General features: G+C 31.7%; 1 protein-coding gene across 17 annotated transcripts in view; it reads left to right on the forward strand.

The window, feature by feature from the left end:
• Window positions 1–25,872, forward strand: part of LOC141456262 (phospholipid-transporting ATPase ABCA1-like) — a 46,285-nt gene that overhangs the window by 10,412 nt on the left and 10,001 nt on the right. For 9 of the 17 annotated variants that reach the window (XR_012459680.1, XR_012459679.1, XM_074132086.1 and 6 more), the window contains exons 13-42: window positions 556–710; window positions 801–1,022; window positions 1,133–1,355; window positions 1,436–1,657; window positions 1,813–2,017; window positions 2,094–2,195; window positions 2,275–2,458; window positions 2,814–2,945; window positions 3,066–3,266; window positions 3,354–3,439; window positions 3,510–3,700; window positions 3,910–3,955; window positions 13,340–13,527; window positions 13,617–13,680; window positions 13,772–13,855; window positions 14,711–14,755; window positions 15,268–15,401; window positions 16,027–16,265; window positions 16,350–16,485; window positions 17,491–17,579; window positions 17,667–17,841; window positions 18,332–18,513; window positions 18,598–18,775; window positions 18,859–18,974; window positions 19,051–19,195; window positions 20,371–20,476; window positions 20,705–20,847; window positions 22,498–22,587; window positions 24,656–24,772; window positions 24,850–24,963. Coding sequence is in view for 14 of the 17 variants with exons in the window: in XM_074132086.1 (XP_073988187.1) it covers window positions 556–710; window positions 801–1,022; window positions 1,133–1,355; window positions 1,436–1,657; window positions 1,813–2,017; window positions 2,094–2,195; window positions 2,275–2,458; window positions 2,814–2,945; window positions 3,066–3,266; window positions 3,354–3,439; window positions 3,510–3,700; window positions 3,910–3,955; window positions 13,340–13,527; window positions 13,617–13,680; window positions 13,772–13,855; window positions 14,711–14,755; window positions 15,268–15,401; window positions 16,027–16,265; window positions 16,350–16,485; window positions 17,491–17,579; window positions 17,667–17,841; window positions 18,332–18,513; window positions 18,598–18,775; window positions 18,859–18,974; window positions 19,051–19,195; window positions 20,371–20,476; window positions 20,705–20,847; window positions 22,498–22,587; window positions 24,656–24,772; window positions 24,850–24,963 (4,314 nt within the window). In the remaining 3 variants the exon portion in view is untranslated. The other 8 variants (XM_074132092.1, XM_074132083.1, XM_074132085.1 and 5 more) reach the window with 8 other exon arrangements.

Consider the following 25,872-nt stretch of genomic DNA (forward strand, 5'->3'; position numbering starts at 1 on the left):
GTTATAATGCTTTCTGATTCATCGTAAGCATCCCCACACGGTCGTATGAAACCAATCTTCCTATTTGCTGACTTCTACCCAATCAAAATGTTTCTTTTTTTTTAATTCGTTCAGGAATCAATTTACCTTAAAATTGTATGCTTAACCTTATTGTTAATACTCATGAATAATTTTAACAACGTATTTAAAATATTTTTAATACTAATGTGTTGCGGTGTGTTTAAAAATTGTCTTCATTGTTAATAATTCTTAGATCCCCAGTTTTCATACAATATTTAATATTAAGCATCTTTTTTTAACCGAACAGTCATTACATTTAATGAGCCAAAAATCATTTATACTAGCAACATTTTTTAAGAAAAAACTGGTTTTTTATTATAAACCACACTAAATATTAAATACATTTTTTTACAAAAACAAAAATGGAATGTAATCGTATGTATTATCTTCGCTGAGATCCGCTTTGGTTTCATTTACTGTAACCTCATTTTAGAAATGAATTTTATCAAAATGTAATTTAAATTTTTATCTTTTATTATTCCTTATATATTTTAGTGCTATGAACAGAATAAAATCCGTGGTTATAATAGCACAGAAGAAGCAGAAAACGAAGCGATGCGATTAATTTATTTCAATAAACTGTGGGCTTTAGTCCAATTTGAATCTCCTGGTTGGGATAAACTTTCTCCGCTCACTACTTACAAGATAAGGTATTGAAAAAGAGGCACATTTTCTCTTTTGCTTAAATTTGTTTTGAAGATAATAAAAGATGTAATTGACTTATTGGTTATTTTTTGTAGAATGAACACAGAGCGTGTAGACAACACAGAATACATTCTGGATAGGCTTATGAGGATTGAACCAAGAAGAAAACCAATAATCGATCTTAAATACATAACTTATGGTTTTGCATATCTTCAAGATTTGATTGACTATAGTATTATTAGTGAACAAACAGGGCGAAGGGATTTACCTGGAATTATTTTCCAACAATTCCCTTATCCCTGTTACATTAGTGACGAGTTAGTAATTTATTTTTTATGTATATATAAAGTTATTTCTGTTATTAGAATAGAATGTTAAGTTTAGCAATAATTGCATAACAAAATGAAAAGCATTTTGTTTTATTTAGATTTATAATGGTAATATCAACGACGTTTCCAATGTTTCTGGTGTTATCATGGTCTTATTCTTTTACCATGATTGTCAAAAGCATTGTTTACGAAAAGGAACAAAGGTTGAAAGAAACCATGCGAGTAATGGGATTAGGAAATGGTATACATTGGATTGGTTGGTTTGTGGATAGCCTTATTCCTATGAGCGTTACATTAGTGGCGCTTGTATTAATTCTTGTCGTAAGTACTGCTTTATTGTTAAATGAAGTAGATTTTTTTGAAGAAGGTATTTTTTAATAAATTTTTATAAATGTTTACAGTATGGTAAAGTTTTCATCAACAGTGATCCCTTTGTGCTGTACCTCTTTCTATTTTGCTACACTTTAGCTACAATTGCTCAAGCATTTTTGATATCAGTATTTTTTTCTAAAGCCAATCTTGCTGCAGCTTGTGCGGGTATAATTTTCATTATATTCTATCTTCCATATCTTTTTCTAGCCAGATGGATGGCATATCTTACACCGCTTCACAAGACTCTTTTGGTGAGTTTATAGTTCAACAATTTTTATTTCTTCATTTGCATTGTTGGTTTTTTTTTTATAAGTTGTGTGGAATCTTATAAATTACTTAACATTAATCTCAATTTAGTTTTTGTATCTCTATATGTTGTTAAATATATATAAGTACTGGATTGCAGAGTCTCTCGGCAAACGTTGCTTTGGGCGTTGGTGCATCCTATATAGCATCTTATGAAGAGCAGGGAGTTGGCATGCAGTGGGCTAATATTCAACGAAGCCCTATATATAATGACGAATTTAATTTAGTTTCAGTGATGTATATGTTAATAGTTGATTTCGTAATCTACCTTGTTCTAACATGGTATGTAGAAGCTGTTTTCCCTGGTTAGTAAGCATATCCTTATTATTTTGCATTCAATCGATTTAACATAATACAAAGAATATTTTTTCTATTTTAAAGGACAGTATGGGATTCCAAGACCATGGTATTTTCCTTTTACACTTTCTTATTGGTCAGGAAAAGAAGTTACAAAAGTGTTGGCTGATAATGAAAGCGTTAGAGGTAATTTTCTTTTAAACAATAATTTATAAATTAATCTTAAAATATTTGTTTTAATACAAATATATCCATCCTCTTTCAGAAAATGCTAGTAATGTAAATTTTGAAAAAGATCCAACTGATTTGAACGCAGGTGTGATTGTTAATAGCCTCAGAAAAGTTTTTAGAAATGGTAAAGTGGCAGTTAATGATATATCTATAAAGTTTTATGAAGGGCAAATCACTTCATTTCTTGGTCACAATGGTGCTGGCAAAACTACCACAATGTAAGGCAGTTATCTCACATTAATTGTTTATTGAAAATTTTCGATTTAGATTTATTTAATGTTTAACAAAAATGCGATCTGCTGAAAATTAGAAAGATTTCACTACAAGAATATCCTGTACTTTTACCAAATTTTGTTCTCTTTTTTTACCTTCGAACCACTTATAATATGTATTATTATAGCTACAGTAAATATCAATAACATTTACTCTACCCAGTTAGAGAATATTATAGCATGATGAAATTAGTTGGCCCAGCCGAAGGAAAAAATGTTCATCATGAAGATACTCAAGGCAATTGTTTCTTTCTCCTTTATTATTTATAGATTCTTATGTTATTTTGATATTTTCTTTTAGCTCAATGTTAACTGGGCTCTTTCCGCCCACCAGTGGTACAGCTGTAATAAATGGGTTTGATATTCGGACTGATATGAATAAAGTGCGAAACAATTTGGGATTGTGTCCTCAGCATAATGTTCTCTTTAATAGGTAGTATTTTATTTAGATTAAAAAAAAAATCTGATTTGCTTTTTGTAAGTTTTTTTAATAAATGTTCTTAAACAAATTCATATCTCTTGCATTGTAATTCTAACATTCTGTTAATCGTAGATTAACCGTAGAAGAACATCTATGGTTTTATGGGATGTTAAGATGTGGTAGCTCGAGAAAAGCCGAAATGATTAAAAATGAAATTGAAGAAATGTTAGTGGACCTAGGGTTGCCACATAAACGTGATGCTTTGTCTTCAACACTTTCAGGTGGAATGCAGCGCAAACTGTCTGTAGCCGTAGCATTTATTGGCGGTTCCAGGTAATATTTCTGAAATTGTTTTATTTAGTGTGTAAGTTTGATGTTATGATATTAAGTTATAAGATTTATTGAACTTTTAAAATATAGAACTATAATTTTGGATGAACCAACCTCTGGCGTTGATCCATATTCCAGAAGATCTATCTGGGAACTTCTCATCAAATATAAAAGAGGTATATTAGTAAATCCCATTTTTGTTTGTTTTTTAACTTTAATAATGCCCTTTTCAATTACAAATTATAGGTAAAACCGTGATATTAACTACGCATTACATGGATGAAGCGGATTTACTGGGAGATAGAATCGCCATAATTGCCAATGGAAAACTTATCTGCTGTGGTACTAGCTTATTTCTAAAGAGAACGTTTGGATCCGGTTACCATTTAACTATTGAAAGAGCATCTTATACATTGAACGCTCCGTCCGAAGGACAGGTATCCATTTTTGTTACTGTTTCTCGGGATTGCTACATTTTCAATGTTGGGTTTACTCTGGAATACATTCAAGAAGTAAAGCAATTATTAAAAGAAAGCCTAACATTTAAGCCCTAGTTTCTTACTGATTGTTTTAAAATATGGGTTTCACATTTTTACGTTAGAATAAATTTATTCTGTAACATTAGCTCTTGTGCTTGTTTTTAAAGGTTGAAGGAAATCAGAAGAAGAGCCCTAACAATTCCAGCGTGGAAGGTAAAACATATAATTAAGCTTCCGTTAAAAATATATAAATTAGTTTTGTAAGGATTTTTTTTACTAATTCTTATATGTGTAAATAGTTTTAAGAACTGAGAGATATAGTGTGAATCTTCTCAGGTTCTTATTCTAAAATTTGTTGCTAAGTGGGTATTATTATTATTATTTTATGATATAAGGCGCGTCAACATCTAAGGTTATTGGCGCCCGGAGCTTTTTTCAGTGCACTGCCGGCCTCCGGACAGTGTTCTCTCGTTACAGACAACACTGTCCATCACCGGGCAGTAAGAAGCTCCTAGGAAGAAAAAATCTAAGGGTCAGCAGCTGGATTCGATCCCGGGACCTCCGCGTGGGAGTCCAGTATGCTAACCTCATAGCTAATCCCTTCCCTGCTAAGTGGGTATTTTTTTTAGAATTAATCATTTGTCTCAAGTACCATTAATTTTTTTTATTTTTTTCTTAGTAAAATCTGAGCTTTAGATTAAGATCGCTACCGTATACATTTCATAGAAAAGAGTTGTTTCCTTCATCCCTTCATGATAATGTTCAAGGCTAATACTTTATATTTCTCTAAGTATTTAGATGTTAACCAATATCTAAATCATTTGCAGTCACACTGAAGACTGAGGTTTTTCATGTTTCATTTTAAACAAATCCATGCATTATAAACATCTATAAAAGTATTATTACCACTGTTGCATAATTTCTGAATTAAGCAGATTGTTGTTTTAAAAAGTAATATATTTAATTTTAATGAAATCTATTAGGAAAGAGAAATTATTGGGAATGCACTTGTCAATAATTTAGTTAAAATATTTACTAAAATCTTAAACAAGCGATTGGTTGATTGGGTTGAAGGTAAAAATATTATTTCTGAAGAGCAGATGGGATTTAGACAGCAAAGAGGTTGTAGAGATGCTGTCTTTTCGTTGTCCTCTCTGGTGAATATTCATCTGCGTGTTAAAAGAGCTAAAGTCTTTGGAATATTCGTAGACTTTCAGCGGGCTTTTGATTCTCTGTCTCATGGGAAATTATGGGAAAAATTAAATGACGTAGCCATATATGGCAGAGCTGTAAATATAATAAAGGACCTGTATGAAAAGGCGTCAGTATTCATTGAAAACAACAGGGAAATTACTAACGAATTTAATGTCTCTGAGGGAGTCCTTCAGGGGGAGAACCTTAGCCCTCTTTTGTTTAGCCTGTACTTACAGGACATCATCCACTTCTTTAGGAATCATGGAGCGGTGGGTGTTAGTGTCGACCAGAAAGAGGATGTACTAATGCTCTTATACGCGGATGATATTGTCATTTTGGGTTTCTCTTGGCAGGACGTGCAGTTCAAGCTGGACCTTTTACATGAATATTGTTCCAATTCCCTAAATGTGAACATTGATAAAACAAAAGTCTTACCCTTTCATAAAGGGCCAAAGCTAGGTGAACATAGAAAATGTTTCTATAATAAAAGGGAGATTGGAATCGTGAGAGAATTTAAGTATTTGGGCCTAGTTTTTACTGCGAATGGTAAATTTAAAAGAACAAGTGAGCACAACACGTCTTTAGGGATTGCCGCGGCAACGAAAGTCAAAGGGATATTGTGTAAAGGTAAATCGGATACTTGGGAAGCAAAGGAGGTACTGTTCGACTCAATGGTTGCTAGTGTGTTGTTATACTGTGGTGAAGTGTGGTCACTTCCTTACGCTGATCCGCTAGACAAGGTCCAGATAAAATTCTTCAAGTCGCTTCTTCAATTGCCTAGATCAACTCCTGATGCATTGTTAAGATTTGAAACTGGCAGAGTTCACTTGGAGTTACAAATTTTTAAAAGATTAATTAGCTGGTGGGTAACACTGCTCAAAATGGGTAATGATCGCATTCCTAGAATGTGTTACAATAGATTGTACAGTATTCATAATTGTCAACAAATGCCCTTCAACTGGTGTAGTTATCTCAGGTGTAGTCTGGAAAAAATAGGAGCTGTGCACTTATGGGAAAGCAATAACTACATAGAGGTGAACAAAAATAAAAATAATTTAGTTAATGCTTATAAATGCCATTTAGTCAGTATCGATATTAACAAAATTTATAATACTAAATATAACAGTTTCATCAGGTTCGTTACTACATTTGATAATAGAGAGTCATATATTAGATTAAATATTCCATTTGAGTTTATAAAGATTATAGCACAAATACGCTTAGTAAATCATAAATTCCCAAGAATAATAGTAAATAACATAAAATATGAATTTAAGCCAGAAAGTGATTGTGTTCTCTGTTCGGATAATTTTTCTGATACGATTATACATCTTTTATTGGAATGTAAATTTTTTGCAATTTATAGGTCAAAATATTTAAATAAATTTTGTTTCACAAATGAGCATACCGAGCTGGACAAATTGGACCTTATTAAAACTGTCCGGTAGGACAGTTGTATAAGGATTGATCGTCAAAAAGTGCACGAAAAAGCGTAACGTTAAAAAACACCCAACTTTGACAATTTTTTTCTCTTTTTCTATAAAAGATAAAATTCCCAAATTTTCTTTAAAATATAGGGCAAACCCTCCTTTATAACTGTAATTTTTTTGCAACCCCCCAGGCCTAATAGATTTCGAGAAAAAAGTTGCCGAAAATGAGCAAAAACGGCATTTTCAGAAATTGTTGTTGTTGTTCTTCTTGTTGTTGTTGTTGTTGTTGTTGTTGTTACCTTTTTTGTAAACTACGTAGCGCCTAAACGCGAGAACCGATTTTCATGAATGAGGTGACATTCGATTCGGAATTTTATGTAGATGTGCCTTTTGGGGGTCTCAACGCTGTACACCGAATTAGAGAGGAGTTAGCCCCCTTTATGTAAGGCCCCCTTCAAAATTATTATTACTAATTACTCTGTAAATCTTAGCCCGATTTTGATAAAATTTGGTAGGATGATAGAGTTAGGGCTCCCCTACGTAACATTAAAGCGGCGATCTGCTCTTACGCTAGTTAAGGGGAAGTATAGCAATCGTTTCAAATTATCGACAAGTGAACTGATTTTCATGAATGAAGTGTCATTCGAATCGAAATTTTGTACAGATTTGCACTTTAAAAGTCTCGTCGCTATGCCTCATATGGAGGGGAGTTTGCCCCACCCAAGTAAGGCCGTTTCTAAAACTATTATTACCAATATTTCTATAAAGCTTTGTCCGATTTTGATAAAATTTAGCACGAAGAAGTGATTAAAGCTCTTCTACATGGCTGTGAAGTGCCATCATGCTCTTACACCTACTAAGAGGAAGTACTGAAATCGTTAAAATTATCAATGGGTGAACCTATTTACATTAATGAATTGTCGTTCGATTCAAAATCTTTGCCTCTTTGCCTTTTAGGGAGAAGTACTGTAATCGCCCGTTTATTTTTCTTACTCCTCTTAAAAGGAAGGTCTGAAATCGCAGTTTAAATTTGCTTTTTACGTACAAATACCTTCCTATTTTATTCAAAACGTTTTCTCAAAAAAATTGTTATTGAGGATGGCAACTATAATCATTCTTTAAAAAGATCTCTCCAATGGTAGTTATGGTTCCAACTTAACACCTTATCAGGTTATAATAATAGAATTGCTTATTCCAAATTTTAAAAAAATCTGTAAAGCAGATATGTAACTTTGCAAAATAGACAAAATGGAAAATCTATCCAAAAGGTACAAAAATCTCCTTAACAAAAACTTACAGTTTAAAATGTTGAGTATAAGGGTTGATTAAACGCCAAAAGGTACACAAATCAGCAAGTACCCAACATTTCATTCAAGCTTAGTTGATATAATTTAAGTAATTTTGCTGCATTAACTTTTCCTTCACATTTTTTAGAATTTATTAGATGTCACAGACCCTTATGCTGGCCATTTTCATCTACAAAAAATTTGTTCAAGTAGCACTGTAGATTGACTGTAATATCTATTAATCTATAATAATCCAACTATTAATTACAGGTTAAAAAGAAAACGTTATAAAAAATAAAAAAAATTACGAGGCTACAAAATTTAAAAACTTTTTTAAAAAAATGCTTACACCAACATACATCAATGTTTTCGATTATTTTATTTTTAATAAAATCGTCGGTTTAAGTTCATTCTTCGATTAAAGTAATTGTTATTTTATGTAGGAGTCAAACGTTTATAATAATAGGTAATAATTATCTGGCTTTATCGCAAATAATATAGTTTTCTTCAATCACACTCTCAATGTAGCTGTTCTTCTCTCAATGTTATATATATGTTATGTAATAATAAAATAAATAAGTATTGCATACTTTTAGGACAGCTAATTATTCCAGTATTTTACTGTAAGTAAAATTAAATTACAATTGAGAAATGAATAATTGTTGTTGAATAATCTACTTGTTATAACTGTGTGTTATTTGTGCTCTCGAATATTTCAGTAAGACGAATTCAAGTCTGAAATATTGTTTTAAATCCTCCGTGATTCAAATTTTAACAGTAGCCGACTCTAACTTTGTCTTTTTCTACTTTAACATGCATGTATAAGATGTGACAACTTCAGAATAAAGGGCATATTAAAGATAAATCAGAAGAATAATTTGGAATAGAGTTAAAATAAAGTACCTATTTAAAAACGAAGATATAATATACATTTTATCATAATTATAACCAAATAATATTATGAACGAACTGGCCAGCATAAGGGTCTGTGACATCTAATGAATTCTAAAAAATGTGAAGGAAAAGTTAATGCAGCAAAATTACTTAAATTATATCAACTAAGCTTGAATGAAATGTTGGGTACTTGCTGATTTGTGTACCTTTTGGCGTTTAATCAACCCTTATACTCAACATTTTAAACTGTAAGTTTTTGTTAAGGAGTATTAAACTGCACTACTTTATATAAAATTAAATACCTATGTACTTATTTAAAAAAATGTTTAACTATAAGAAATAATATTGTGCCATGGTTGCGGAGTAGTCATTAATGCTAGTACATGTATGTATGTATATGTGTATGTATGTGTGTTTGTATATATATGTATATTAGAATGGAATTACGCTATAGAAACAGTTAATGAAGTAAAATATCAGAAGGTTGATGTTATGAGTTTGATACTGAAGGTCTTTCTTATTCTTTGTATTTGTTTATAAGCATAATTCTTTTTCGTTTTGTTTATTTTGTTATTAGATCCATTTAAAAGTCAGCTGAACTCATGCTACAAAAATTGTATTTTTTAAGCAAATAAAGTATAATAAAAATAGTCTTGCAATGTGACCCGCCCATTTCCATTTAAATTCTTTAATTATCTTCATTACATCATCTAATCTTGTTGTACCTCTTATTATTTTATTCTTTATTTTTTGAAGTCTACTTATATTAAGTAGATTTCTCTCTATTGCAGACTGGGTAGAAGTTATTTTCTTTACTATTTTTTGTGTGATGGACCAAGTTTGGGAACCATAGGTTAGCGCTGGAAAAACAACTCTTGACAATTTTTATTTTATTCGCCAAACTCACCTTATTATTTTTTAAAATAAACTTTAATGACCAGTACTTCCTCCAGGCGACAGCACATCTTCTTTTTGCTTCCTTTTCGCTTCTTTCTTTAAATGAGATAAGCTGCCCCAGGTAGATAACATCTTGGTTCCAGTTCAATTTGCGGCCTTCTACCTGAATATCCACTTCTTTTCTATTAGTCAAGAGGTGTCTTTCCAGGGTTTATGCTGAGACCAGCTTTCTTGCTCATATCTGTAAGACTGTGTAACATAAATTGTAATTGTTCAGAGGTCTTAGAAATTAGTACAATATCATCAGCAAAGCGTAGATGGTTTATATATTTATCATCCACTCTTATACCTAACTTACTCCAACTCAGCTGTTGAAAGATTTCTTGCAAAGCCGCGCTGAAGAAAAGAGGCGATAGCGGATCCCCCTGTTTAACACCTTTTTGTAACCTAAAGTATCGTCCCGGTTTTTCTAATAAAATTCTTGCATAGTTATTTTGATATATGTTTTTAATTAAATTGATAATTTGAGATGGTATAGCTTGTTTCTGTAGGGCTTTGAAGAGGAAGGTGTGATCCAAAGAATCAAATGCTTTGGTAAAGTCGACAAAGGCCAGGTAGAGTCCAATTTGAAATTCTTCACACTTCTCAATCAATTGGTTTAGCACTTGAAGATTATCTAAGGTAGAGTATCCACTTCGGAAACCTGCTTGCTCAATGGGCTGATACATATTTAAAATTGGTTGGATTCTATTTTGAATGAGCTTCATAAAGAACTTACCAATACACGATGTGAGGCTAATGGGCCGGTAATTATTTATGTCGTGGAAATCACCTTTTTTATGTAGTAGAATTATATCTGCCCTCTGCCATTGTATAGGAATTGTTTGTTCTTGTAAAATCCTATTAAATAGCGCCACTAGCTCTTCCATTATACTTGGGGCTATTGCTTTTATCATTTCATTTGTAATACGGTCGTTACCTGGCGTCTTATCTTTTTTTAGTTTTTTCAGAACTGCGATAACTTCCTTGTTCTGAAAAACAGGTACTTCTTGACAGTCAACTTCCACATTTTTGTCGTAAGATGCTCCATCTGTACAACTGTATAGTTCTTCATAGAATTCTGTAGCTGTGTTCATAATATTTCCCCTATTGGTTTGTATTTTCCCACTATTATCTTTAAATCCAGTACTCCAGAAAACGCCCTCTTGTAAATCTTTTTTCATCTTTTTTATCGATCCATCTGTGTTTAAAGCCTTTTCAATTGATTTGTCCTCAAATGTCTTTATGTCTTTTCTAATATGAAACCTAGTTAGTTTGCAGAGTGTGTTATATTCCAATTTATCATTGAAATTTTTAATTTTCTTTCTTTTCAGTTTTTCTCTTTCGTTTATTAGTTCTTTTGTTTTGTCAGAGAATTTAGTTAGTTTATTTTCCTTGTTTACCTCAAAACTATTTTTAATAAACTCTTCCAGATGGTTGCAGTTTTCCTGAAGACATGTATATTTTAAATTAGAGATATTTTGCAAGTTACTTTGTAGATCTATTTGTCCATTTACCTTCAATACTCTTATTCCAATATGAGATGTGTTCCACTGACTGCGAGGTCTCCTACACATCCATTCTTCAGAGAGTTGCGCCTTTATAAGCCTGTGATCAGTACTGAAGTTTAAATTTCCAATTATATCGTACCTCTTTATCATTCCTTTCTTCTTTGCCAGGATGTACTCAATTTCGGTTTTATATAGCTGACTTGGAGAAATCCACGTCCACTTCTTACTAGCCCCCTTTTTGAAAAATGTATTAATTATTTTCATTTCGTGTTCTTGGCAGAAGCTCACTAATTCCTGGCCGGCCTCATTCCTCTTACCATATCCATAAGGGCCGACTGTACTGTTTTCGTCAGTCTCTTTTACACCAACTTGACTATTAAAGTCGCCCATTATTATGACATTATTTTTCCAGTTCTGTTTTTCTTTTTCTAAAACTAATGACAGCGCAGAGAAAAATGCTGACCTTTCCTCTTCCCTAGCTTCTGCAGTAGGCGCATAAACTTGAATTACGCTCAGGGTTTTACTTTCCCTCATCTTTAATTTTAATATAGCAATCCTCTCTGAGATTCCTCTAAATTCTTCTATTCTTCCTTTTAGACGTTCCCTTACAATGAACCCTATTCCTTTTTGCCCCGGAGTTTCCCCAAAGCAGTAGAATATAAGTCCACTTTTCCGATGCACAATTTTTTCAGCATTTCTCCTTACTTCACATAAACCAAGAATATCAATTTTTATACTTTTTAGAGCTTCTTCCAGTTCTAGAAGTCTATCCTCTGTCTTTAGAGTTCTGTCATTTAATGATCCAATTATTAAACCAGGGAGGTTGTGGTCATAATTCCCCTCAATGACCAGTCTTTCTGGGGAATGATGTGGAGTCGGTAATGATCCGTTTTTATTAAGATTTTTCCTGTGACAGACCTGGTTGTTTTCCCAAACGTTGAGTCTAGTTTCCGTTTGATCCTATGCATCTTCTTCTTCAAACTGTCTAGACGGTTTCGCTTTTGCATTAAATTCCCTTCATTATTTGATCCAAAAAATGTTGTGATATTGTGTTTCTGATTTAAAGATTTTCCTATTTTATGTCTCTTTTCAATTTTTTCCTCTTTTTTCTCTTGAGCAGACGATCTTTTGGGCGACTCTGGAGAAAGTCTGCGTTTATTTTTATATTTCATTTCTCTATCTTCTCTTATTACTATTTTATCGTAATTTATAAACGCAAACTTGCCTGACTTTCTTATTTCAGTAAACTCTTCCTGCAGGTTTTTTCTTATTTCTAAAACACTTTTCGGATAGTCCTCTGTTATAAATATATTTTGGTCTTTCAGTAGTTTTTTATTTTTCAACACTATTACTTTTCTTCTATACGTAGTGAATGTAACTAAAATAGGTCTGACTTTCCCTTCAGATTTTCTACCGATTCGCCTCACTAAGTCAATTTCAGATTCTTCTACTTCGATTTTCAATTTATTTTTTAGTAAATTTATTACTTGTTTTTCAGTTTTAAAGTACGATTGTTCGTCTAACTCTGTCAGTCCATGTATAATAATATTTTTTTACGCAAATCCCTTTCAATATTATTTAATCTTTCTTCTTGTGACGCTATTTTTTGGACGATTAACGTTTTATTTTCGTCAATAGAACAATTTATTTTCTCTAATTTACAATTTAAATCGCCTATAATATCTTTTTTAAATTGAGTTAATAAAGAAACAAATTTTGATTCGTCCATTTTCTCTGGATATCAGTATATTTTTGATGACGAACAGACAATTATACAAACAGACAGTGTTTACCTGTATGATGCCAGCACTAAGTTCACTTCTCTCCCTATGCAATAACACACAGCAGGCTATCCCCACTCCACAAGTGCGCTGATAACAGTAGCAATTCTTCTAACTTTTTAATAAAAATTTATGAAATTAAACTTGTTATATCTTCACTAATATTTCGAACTTTTAGCTTCTGTAAAATGTAAATCACTCCACTACTGTTACACTTCCGTTTACTCACCTTTCCTGTTATAAAACCGTCAACTAACAATAAAAAAACGAACAAATACAGAGAGAAGTAAAACGCTTGGTGGCCTGCCACCGACTCCTTTCTCGAGATACAAGGGTTTAAAAAAATGGATCAATCACTGAAAATAAACTAGACTAAAAATTATTAAATACTTGTTTTTTATTTTTTCGAAATTTCCCGCCGTTTAAAAAAAAGTGGGTGGAGCATATAACTTATATATATATATAAGTAAAACTTTGTTTATTTGGTTGAAAATGAAGTTAAAATCAGTGATATTTATTTGTCTTGTTAGGAAATTTATTATACAAGATAATAATTTATTTCTAGATTTAACAAAACTTATACAGCAGTCGGTGCCATCAGCTGAATTTTTGGAACACATTGGAAATGAAGTACTGTATGTTTTGCCAGAAAAAGATATTTCTCGTTTAAGTGCACTCTGTAATTCATTAGATGTTAATCTTTCTAATTATAAAATTGTTTCTTATGGAGTATCTGACACCTCTCTTGAAGAAGTAGGTTTTAATCCATTGATTTATTAAACTTCTCTTTAGAACTTTTACCAAAGAATAAACCAAAAAAAATTGAATAATTTAATTTCCAGATATTTATTCGTGTGGCTGAAGAAGGTACTGGAGTTTTGCAAGACTTAAAAGTAGAACGAAAAAGTAATTATTTTATTGGTACTTGTAAATTTCTTCTATCCTTGTTCATTGTTGCTTATTGTGATGTTCTGGTGCACGTGTGAATTGTTTCCAGGACTTAAGTGTTTGTCTTTCAAGCAAATAATACACAGGAAACATGAATCGCCAAATACTGTCATTGCCAAGGAACTGATATCACGTAAGCCTATTTCATTGGTTATTTCTGATATGTGGAAGTCGATTATATTAAAAAATCGTGGATAGATCTCCCATTTTATGAGAATATTTTTCTCTATTCTAATAGTAGTAGTTTAAATTTGCTTTTAATTAATCTTAAGTCACGAAACAGAGAAACAAATATGTAGTGCAAATTTACCACTACAGGCTAATTTTTATGGCTTTAAGAGTCAAATTTGGAAAATATTTTAAAGAATGTTAGTATAAAAGAAAATAAAACACTACAGCCTTTTAAGTTTACAGTCTTCGTGTCTTCTACATTTTTTGTGTCCCCTACATTTTTTCACAAAAAAAACTTTTAAAGTATTGGCTGAGTAGAGTTATATAATTCAAGTAGTCGCTTTCTGAAGGATTAAATTTACCGATCATGTACATACGTTAACTAAGTTCATTTCATTCCGATTCAGTCTATCTAACGTATCTGCTCATCAGAAAAACTAAAAACAGATACCGCAGAATTTCATTTCAATATTGATATTGGTATTTGGAAGAGTACAAGAATAAGATTTCGTATTAATTTTTTGTAGAGGGCAAATTTCGGTAAACATAATTGGTTGATGAAACAGTGTCTGATAATGATCCATCATGACTTCTTTAATTAAATTAGTTCTAGCAAAAAGTATTTTAATGATATAATGTTTTTGTAACATAATTTATTGTAAATTATTTATGAGAAATTTTATAAGAATAAGAAAGTTTTTCACTTAAAGTCATTGAAAATAAGAATTTGTATATTTGAATGTTACCTCACCAGTATTTTATCTGAAGATTTTAGTTTTGTTTTTATTTTATATTGTAATTATTGTATGATTTTCAGCACAGAAAGAAAAGTTTGTCAATATGAATGGTGCCAATGTCAAGTGTGAGTCCTTTGCTTAAGATGCTGCATGCTTGTTTCTATTTCTTTCTTTTTATGAATATTTGTTTTTGAGGCTATTTTTAAGGAATCTTTTTGTTTCTATTTCTAACTCAAAAAAGTAGCGTTTCTTTGTAGAATTTCAAGTGTAGTCTGTTAGATTTTGCTAATTTCAATATGTTTTCAAGGTTAAAGAGAAATTCATTTCTAATTTCTTTCTATCAAGTAATGTTGGTCAATTCTAAGACGCTAATTTAAAGTTTACAGTTGTCTTTAAGGAAACTTAATAAAGTTGCAAGAGTGATTATTTTCTTCAGTCTATCACTTCAATTTCTATCAGGCTGCCACTTGTTTTGTATTAATGTGCTTCCTGTCCTTTAATTTTTGCTTATTTAGAATCACATTCGTATACCACTTTTCTAACTGCATGAAATTGCACTATTTTTATGCATTGCTGATTTCCACTTCTATTATTTGTTTTATATTTTTGGAGGAGTTATTGAACATTCTTTTTGTAGATTCACAGATCCCAATTGTTGAAGAAATGGTTTACCAAAAAAGTTCTTCACACAAGTTCTGGAGACAATTTTTTGCTTTGCATACTAAGAGATTTTATCATACTGTAAGAAATAAAAAAGGTTTATTTTGTGAGGTAAGTGTTTAACAATATATAAAGTTGACTTTTCTAATATATTTTGTCCTTTCTGTTGTGGATAGTTGCAAGTCTTCCAGCGATGTGTGGTACAATTACTGGTTTCAAAGTAGCAGGCCTTCTCACTCTTTAAACACATTTGTTTTTTGTAAGTCGATATTTGTCAATCGAGGTTCAGTGAGAAAATAAATATTGACGTTTTGGCGAATTTGTTATATCTCTACGTAGTATACTTTAAGAGGGGGAAGCTTAAGTTGCAGAATCATGGACCATGAATCATATTGCGTCTTCTTTTGCCTGAACCTTGAAATCAACAATTGAATTGTTCAACGATTCAATATAATTGAATACAATCCAAAATTTTCACCTCCACTAATTTTTATAGTCTTGGCAAATAAGAGATAGTGCAAAATATCTGCAACTCGAAATTTCCGGGATACCTTTTTGGCAGAACGAAAAATGGAATTTAAATTTTCATTTAAATTCATTAAAGAAAACAATCACTAGTTAAAGGTTCAACTTTATTTCTTTACAGTCATTTTTTTCTTTTTTTTTTTTTACAAATCTAGTTCTAATTAACCTTTAAATTTATTTATTCCGTGATATAATTTTTTTTCCCCCACAGTTGGTGTTACCAGCATTATGTATTTGCATGTCGTTGATAGTTACGACGATTCTTCCAAAACTACAAGAAAGGCCACCATTAGAGCTAGATATATGGCAATATTCAGCTCCTAGATATATGTTTTTTGACAATAAGGCATCTGCACACTCGTCTGATGATGACTGGGCCAATCGTTATGTTTCAAACGCACTAGGACATTACGGAATTGGTACAAAATGTTTGAAAATTAATGGTGAAAAGTAAGTATCGTTTTTATGTTATTTTAAGAAATTAATTAGATTGAGTTAAATCTATTATTAAAAATTTTATTTACCAAATTTCAGAAATCCTGAATGCAATAATTTTGTCACCTTCAAAAAAGGTAGAGGGCCAAACGTTCCAATTCCACGTTGTTCTTGTGCTTCTGGAGGACAAGTGTGCCCAAAGAACATAGATGATCCTCCTCCTCCCTCGTATAAAGTTAGTTTACATTAATTTAATATTACGGAGATTTTTTATTTTTTTTAAGCGTTCCACCATCCAGTGAGTTCCGTGATCTAAATTTCTGAAGGCCATCACTTGATGATTGACAATGCTGCTTTCTTTCATGCTATTCTGACTAGTTTTATTAGGACTTCCTCGTTTTTCTAATTGTAGACTTGCCTCGGTAATCTTCCCTTTCTTGAGGCATTCTCTTCAGATGACGTGCCAGAGGAGTCTTTGTTCTCTACATATTTTTCTTTAATCTTCCTTATTTTGAAATCTATTTCTTTTGTGAATGTTCGGTTTGCCCGTTACTTGAAGCCCACTCCTGATGCAAGTATTATTTATTTTATTTTTTTTTAGATGTGTCTTTAAGGTGGTTTGCCGTCCTATTAAAAGTTATACCGAGTTTAATGCTTTACAAAATATTCTTCCTTTTATTTGGCAGAATTTTCAGTCTTTAAGAGGCTGAAAACAGCACAGAGTTTGATATTTGGCTAATATGGAGAGGAAAATTTAAAATCCTGAACCGCTTTCACACGATATCCTCTTTTCTATGTTTTGTTTGTGATTTGATTCTCTATTGATATATTCTCTTGATTTATTTTATTTTAATTTCATTGAATTCTTTTTTAAGCATAAAACTGTTGTCTTCTTTGATCTAGCAAGTATTATTAGTATTATTATTATTATTATTATTTATTTATCTATTTATTTATTTATTTTTAATATCATCATCCCTTAAGCGAATTGCTATTCAAATATATTTACTATTTTTACCTCATTTACTTCATTTCGAACTTGCAAAGTTGGTTTTATAAATTCTCTCGGTAATTAAACCTATCGCTTTAATTGCAAGAAACGCATCTATGGTATTCAAAATAATTTAATTGTTGAGATTTGATTATCTTCTTACTAAATAAAACATAAATTTCTGGACTTTTTCAGACCTGCGCTTTAAAAAATTTAAAGTTTTAGCTATAACTTCTTTTTCAATTTTAGATAGTTTCTGATGACATCTTTTATAATATGACTGGCGAAAATGTTCCAGATTGGATTATAAATACTTGGCCAAAATACACTATGCACAGGTTTTTACTGATTTTTACTGAAATATTCAATTTTAAATTGGAATACTTATATTATCTATTTTAATTGATTTTATTTCGTTTTTTTAGATTAGGTGGTTATACAATAGCAGCAAATGCAACTGTACCAAATCTCAATCTTTCTGCATATATGTACATGAGAGAGAGGTTTGGTAAACCAACCAGGAACATCTTTCCAAACATTGTTAATTTAATATCTATGTTTCCAAATATGTACACCCCTTCAACAAAGAACAATATAAAAGTGAGTTTTGAAACAAAATGAAATTGTTTTATATATAGCTTTGTATATATCTTCTAACTACCTGGGTTCAAAAAAATATCCCTCTTCGGTGCAAATAAACTGCATCAATTATTACTATATTTTTGACAGCCTTTTTACAGTAATATTTTATAGCAGTCGTTTTAAAACTAGAGTTAGTCAGTTATTAGAATCAGTAAATTGGTCAAATATTGAACTACACTAACTTCTCAATTTAGCTTGAATGTTGGCAGGATTTATTCCAGTTTATATATTACTAGATACTACTTACTAGCTTTTTCACTACGGGTTGGAAATTCACCCTGAATTGCCATAATTTAGGCAAATTCTTCTGGTTCTATAACACAATAACTATAACTTTTTTCTTTGTAACTTTTAACTCGATTTGTATTTATTTTTACAGTTTTGTTTTTCTTTCTCTCTTTGCTAATTTTGTGCTATTGCACTATTATCCTTAGTTTTTATTTTGCAGGTGTGGTTTAATAATAAAGGATGGCTGTCATCTGTGGCATACATGAATGCAATTAATAATGTAATCCTTCGCGCCACTCTTGATTCATTAAATAAGTCTCAAGATGAAATTAGTGAATATGGTATTCGAACGATAAATCATCCCATGAACTTTACACAAGAACAGATGAATTTAGAGATTATGTAAATTATAAATTTATAACGTTTTGATACTTTTTTGTTCAAATTTTCAGCGCGTCGTATTCATTCCTTGCTTCTTTTTTTCAGACGACAGGGTGTTGTATCAATATTTCATTCTATATTTATTATAACTGCCCTCAGTATTGTGCCTGCATCTTTTACATTGTACCTAATAGAAGAGAGAGTATCAAATTCAAAGCATTTGCTTTTAGTATCTGGTGTGAATCGTCTAATCTTTTGGATTGAAGAGTTTATTTGGGACATTGTAAGTGCGGAGACTTCTAAGAAAGTTCATATAGCACAATTTAAAATTTCTATTAAGGTTAATTGGTCATTTCATTTTTATAGGTAGCGTATGCAGTATCAGCATTTTTGTGCATTTTAATTTTTGTCATCTTTAATGAGCAGGCAATCATTTCACCAACCAATTTACCTGGAGTCATACTTCTCTTTCTGCTTTATGGGTATTTTTTCCTCTCTGTTTTTGTTTGTTATTTTCAATGGATGTACTTAAATTAGCATAATCTTTTTGTTTTGTAGGTGGTCTTGCATCCCTTTGATGTACCTACTAAGCTATGTTTTTACTATTCCCAGTTCAGCATTTGTGGGGCTTGCTAGTGCGAATATGTTTATAGGGATGGCAACAATGGTTACTGCTTTTGTATTAGGAGCTTTTGAAGATGAGGTAATTGTAATAATTTTTGTAATTATTAGAGACATTTCGTTTGAAGCACAAAATGGTTTCCAACTTTGATGTACCCACGTTCTAATTAACAACTTTTCGCGATAAGTTTTGAAAAAATTGCTAAGTATGGCCTAAATAATGTGATAGCTTCAATAAACATAATTTTATATCATTTTATTATTCCACTTTAAAATTAAAAAGGACTGAAGTAGGAAGTGATTAGTTTAGAAGTTAGTACACTGGACTCCTTATGGATATCGAGGATTCGAGTTTCTACCTTTTTAGCCTTTTTCTGCTCACGGATCAATGGCGGACAGTGTTATCTGTACGCGAGGACACTGTCCTGACTGATTTTAAACAACTAGATTAAAAAAACAAAGCTTATCTTAAATTGGGAAAAAACTTGGTTGAAGTGAAGTTCATTGGGAACTTAATCTTATATAAAATCTTATGAAAAGGAATGATCTCGGATTTTTGAATATTTTAGATTAATTGCAAAAAAAAATCCATGATTTGATTAATCTCTGACCTTAGTGGCCTCTAGTAACAGAGGGCATGTTTCATAAATTTAGAATATTGTTATTAAGAAAAACCATGACATAAAGGTTTTGATAAGATAGGTTCTCATCTTTCTGCTAAGGCAGACAACCTAAGGATAGGTTTAGATGTTAAAGTTTTGCTTAGCTTAACGCACATCGGATCCGACTGTTAGTGTCAGTTGAATAGATATACGATCGTAAATCACTAATACTTTGAGGTAACGATTGTCCCTTTAAGATAATTATGTGATGTGACGGACGAGACTTGAAGCATCTAGCGGTTCTCGATAGTCAACTTTCCTAGGTGTTAGAGCTAAAAAATTCAAAGCACTAAGAAGTTCAATATAGTTTTTTAGGGATGTAGTAGCAATAGGGCCACATACATTACAAGAAGTAATGTGTGAAAAGAGAACATTGAAATATGATTTATGAGAAGTGCATTATCTTCTTGAAGTAACTTATCACATAGCACTCACCATAGAGTAATACAGTAAACGCTACATTTTTCTCATTTATTGCTGTTTTTCGCACCGTAGACAATATATGAAAAATGACCAATGTGCATTAATTCAAAAGGCCAATAAAAAAAAGAATTCTATAAAAAGATTAATAATAGATAATTCTTATTTTCAAAAGGCTGAAGATCGCATGATTAAAGAAGTATTTTTAATTTTTCCACATTATTGTCTTGGAAGTGGCATCTTGGATTTAGCTCAGAATCACTTAGCAGCAGCCTCTTTAGGTATGTTATTTACATATGATAAGTCTTGTTTATTACATTTTCCAAGCGGGGCTTACCATTACCCCTACACAAGTCCCGAGTCTGTTACCCATGTTCAGGTCTAATGTTTTGAAGTAGATTCGCATACATTTATATTTTCGCATAATGTATTCTGATTATTTTCTTATATTTTCACCAACATTAGAGTGTTACAATTTTAATATGCTTGATATTTTCCAATTTAACAAGACATTGAATACAAGACAAATATATTTGAGTGGAATCTGCTGGGGAAACCTTTGCTCTGCATGTTTGTATTGGGCAACATATTCTTCCTTTTTAACTTGGCCATTGAGTTTGGACTTTTTACTTGGATCACCCATTGGACAAAGGTAATTAGTAATAAAAATAGATTTTGTTGTGGTTATCTTGACTGAAGTTTTTATTTATTGAAGTATAATGACTTTACTATGATTTTTATTGAGCCTTATCGAGGAATTTAAAGTGATTAAGCAATTTATTTAAACAAGATGTCATTACAAAACTAGCGGATAGAATAGTTTCTTAAGCTATATTGATTGCCTTGTTCTTCCATGCTTTTTTTCTCTATTTATAGCAATATTTAAATGAACAGTAAATAACTAGAGCTGAATTATGTTGGAAGAAATTTAATACTGAATTCGAAAATTTGGTTTAAATTGAAACATATTCTCTAGAACCTAGGAAAGTACGTTATTAATTTTGTAAATTCGGAATTTTTCGAAAAAACAACGATCTTAACTTCAAAATAGATTAACATAAAATGCCCTGATAGTTTTAATTCATTTTGTATGTGCTGTGCAAAGTTGCACAAGTGTTTTGTTGGTTTATACAGGACTCCATGAACATATAATACCATATATTTGAAACTCACTTAACAACATTGAAGTGCGAGGAAGTCAAATAATACTAACTAACTTAAGGGTTAATGAATATAAAAAACATTTTTTGTGAACATTACTGCAATATTTCAAAATAACATCTAACTAATCCACCAATAAAAAGCACACCCTTCCTCCAGATAATTTTTTAAAAATGTGTTGTACAAAGTCTGTTTGAAATTCTTGAGATAATTAGTCTGTGGCAACACTGTTTGAGAGAGTGTGTACGAGGGACTTACTGTGTGTAATATGGCGGAGAATGTTAAAAAGATATTATATATTGTGTACTTTTTTGTGTTTTGATTTTACTGTGTGTGTAATAAAGGTTGTCGTTCGAACTTTCTTGCGTTTTCCTTTTGTTCCCAGAAAGAAGGAGACAACAAGTCTAACCAAATATTAATCTTACCAAAGCAAAATTAGATCATTTGAAGAACTAAAGCCATGGTCTATTGATTTCTTGACTAGGATTCATAAATTTTAGTGTACATTTTTTATTTTTATGCGATACACACGTTTCTAATTATTATTAATCTTTATTTGTAATAAAATTTCATGGTCTTTGAACAAGTATATTGTGTGTCAAAAGTTTGGACGTTCGTCTAATATTTGTGGACTTTGGAAAGATGTTCGATTCAGTGCTGCTTGGTAATTTATAGAAAGCAGTGGAACCGTTGGGGTCAACTGCCCTTAATATCAAGAAACTATCAAGATGGCGAAAACATTGGCTACTCCCCGAATACATATAAAAAAACTGAGACACAGGCGATGAACACACATTTAAAAAGGTGGGAGTCCCTTTCGAACATGAAACGGTCTATTCGTTGCTGTTTGCCGACGACCAAGCTCTAAATGGCCAAAGGCGCAAATTTTCTGAAGTTAGTTTCCAAGTTGATGAAAGATGCATTCGACAAAGTGAGCGTATTAAAAATTATTGAGCGACGACAGGATATTATTCTCCTAGATTACCCCCGTTTTCAGTTTATTTTTGCAATGATTTTCCAGAGTACTCTCATCTTATTTGTAAAACTATTACAAACCAATGAAAATTGGTTCATATTGTATGGAGTATTGTACAGTGTTAGTTACGTTTCTTTTAATTTAATTTATTTTTATTTTTTGCAGTGGTTCTTCTTATTTTTAGTGGAAACAATCATTTACAGGATTTGTAAAAAGCTTATGAACTGGACTGTGTTACATTCTAGCTTTAATAATGTAATTATTAAGAAAATTAGACGCAGAAATTTTATGCAAAATATTCTGAAATCTGTAAATAAATTTTTCGAACAATTGGCATTAAAATTTTCATAATTTATTATAAGGGTATGAGTAGGTTCGATTTCTGTGCTTTCTGCAAGGTAAAGAAAACAACGTGATGTCATTGTTTGTTATTTGTGAATCGTCTTTCTGCCCTAAAAACACTATATTGCACCACTTCCATTTTGTCTCAAGTATTCGGCATTGAATTTACTGCTTATGTTTAATATTATTTTTAATATGTCTTTATAGACTTCCTGAACGCTATAAATAATCAAACAAACCGGGAGAAAGCGCTCTTTTAAGCGCTTAATTAATTTCAATTTTATAATGAACGCATTTTGATATGCGTACTGAACCCGCATTAAGTTTCTGCAAAAATAATAGGTGGATTCAGTTGGCTATTTTTATCGGATTCAAGCTTTCTTGCTTACTAACATCTGCACTGCAGTTCTTCACCATGTTCCGTGTTCTATAATTCCGAAACATTCTGCTACAGAAACATAGACATATAAGAAAGGTGTTGGAACTTTTGATTATTCTTATTATTGTGGGGAAAGGGAAGAAAATGGTAACTATTGATATATTGGCAACAGAACAAATGACTGTAAGTACAGGTAAAATTAAGCAATACTTTTTGAACTGGTTATTACCTTTTTCCAAACTATTTTCTACTTTTCTTACAGGCCAACTTCAACAATAAAATCTTCCTATTTAATTAGTCTCAACTTGTTTTTATTAGTCACAATTTTTTTATATTTAGTTACTTTTTGACCGAAACTGGTCATCTTCATACCTAATTAATCAATTTCACAGTGCAAATACCTTTTTGTAAACTTAACCAAATGATTTTTGTTTTCTCTTTGGAAACAGTATTACTTTATATTTTTAAGAAATTTGAAGAAGATAGTATTGTATAATAGGTTTATTTTAAGTTTTTCATAGTTCCTACTTAAATGTCCACAAAGTCTTCATTGAAGGTTGCTCGTTTTGATTTTTGTTTAAAAATATATTTTATTTTTGCACTTTTTACATTACACTTGAGCTTACTATAGATAAATCAATGTTGGCACATAAAAATTTTTAAGATTTTTTTTTTTTATTTTTATTTTTATTTTTTGGCATTGGCTTCCGCCATACAGCCAGCATCGTCTAGGTGCTTATCACTAGAATATCACTCACTCTCCATTCTTACTTATAAATACATTCGCTTCACACATTCATCATTCTACTATATACTGCTATTTACATAAACTACTGCTAATGGATGGAGCAGCACTCTGTGCTCCTACCATCCTTCTACGAGCTTAACCAAAATTAAAATCACGTAATCCTTCTCTAAGCATTTTCTTCCATTCATACTAATTCGGCTATCGCTTTTAAATACATTCATATTTCATTGCTAGCTCTGCTATCGACTTAAGCACATAAATGTTGGTGGAGAATATAATGTCTTCGTAGCGAAATGGTGCATCTAAATACCTGTATATATCGTCAAACATGCGTTTCCTTTCTACCACATAACGTGGACATATCATTATTACATGTTTGAAATCCTCCTCCTCATTGCAATCTACGCAAAGAGGAGAGGACCTTTTGTTGATCCTGTGTAGATACGATCCGCACACCGCGTGGTTCGCTCTCAGCCTGCTTATTGTCGTAACAACCCATTTATTAGTGACAGTTCCCTTAAACCATGGGTGTCTAGGTAACTGATCTGCCATAGTTTTATAGAATCTACCTTTATCACCATTATTGTAATCTGTGATTTTTAAGATTAAATTGTGAAAGTGTGTTTGTTTGTATGCACTTTTCGTTCTGTATTGAGATTTAGCACGTAAACTTCGGTTAGTTAGCCCGCTCAGCAAGTCCTGCCCTAGATGCAGCCTAAATGGCTTGTTTTTACAAGGCTTCTCTCTTTACAATTTCTGCTTAATGTGAGATGAACCATTAACAACTATTTATTTATGATTTTTTTTCTTTTTTTTTTAGATCAAATTTTATCTGATATTTTTTTTATTTACAGTGCTCTGCTATTAAAGATATTGACGGAGATGAAGAAGACGATGTAGCAGCTGAAAAGGAACGGATTCACAGAGGAGATTTGGATGGTGATATTATGGTTATTAAAGATCTTACAAAGGTATTTTGATTAATTTTTGCCATTAATTCAACAAAATTACAGCATTTATAAAACCTTTCTTTATTCTCCATGACTAGGTGTACAAATACAATCAAGTACCTTCAGTTAAACGCATTAATGTTGGTGTAAAAGAAGGAGAATGTTTTGGATTGTTAGGAATCAATGGAGCTGGCAAAACTACTATGTTTAAGGTACAGATAGAGCACGTTTTCTTTTTTTCTTTTTTTTTTTTAATTAGAGGCAGTATCACGTTCTTCTAGGGGCTGATCGTCGAGCGGTTCTGGACTTTATTCCTGGTGCAGCTCAAGAATGTCTAAACTTCTCAAAATTTTGTTTTATTTTTTGCTGAAGTTTGATCATCTTATGGATGCGAATGATTCATACTTTTATTATTATTGTTATTATTATTATTATTATTGTTATTTTTTTTTTTTTTTTTTTTTTTTTTTTTTTTTTTTGGCGCATCAACATCTGAGGTTATTAGCGCCCGGAGCTTTTTTCAGTGCACTGCCGGCCTCCGGACAGTGTTCTCTCGTTACAGACAACACTGTCCATCACCGGACAGTGAGCTGTAAGAAGCTCCTAGGAAGAGAAAATCTAAGGGTCAGCTGCTGGATTCGAACCCGGGACCTCCGCGTGGGAGTCCAGTATGCTAACCTCATAGCTAATCCCTTCCCTTATTATTGTTATTATTATTATTATTGTTATTTTTTTTTTTTTAATCCCTCGCGGCCCGCAGGCAAGGGAGGAACCTGTTTTCTTTATCTGGTATTATTATTATTATTATTATTATTATTATTATTTTTTTTTTTTTTTTTTTTTTTTTTTTTTTTTTTTTGGCGCATCAACAGCTGAGGTTATTAGCGCTCGGAGCTTTTTTCAGTGCACTGCCGGCCTCCGGACAGTGTTCTCTCGTTACAGACAACACTGTCCATCACCGGACAGTGAGCTGTAAGAAGCTCCTAGGAAGAGAAAATCTAAGGGTCAGCTGCTGGATTCGAACCCGGGACCTCCGCGTGGGAGTCCAGTATGCTAACCTCATAGCTAATCCCTTCCCTTATTATTATTATTATTATTATTATTATTATTATTATTATTAT

Source organism: Rhodnius prolixus, unplaced genomic scaffold (genome assembly GCF_049639745.1).
Source record: "Rhodnius prolixus isolate KJV_2025 unplaced genomic scaffold, Rpr scaffold_4, whole genome shotgun sequence".
Taxonomy (NCBI): domain Eukaryota; kingdom Metazoa; phylum Arthropoda; class Insecta; order Hemiptera; family Reduviidae; genus Rhodnius; species Rhodnius prolixus.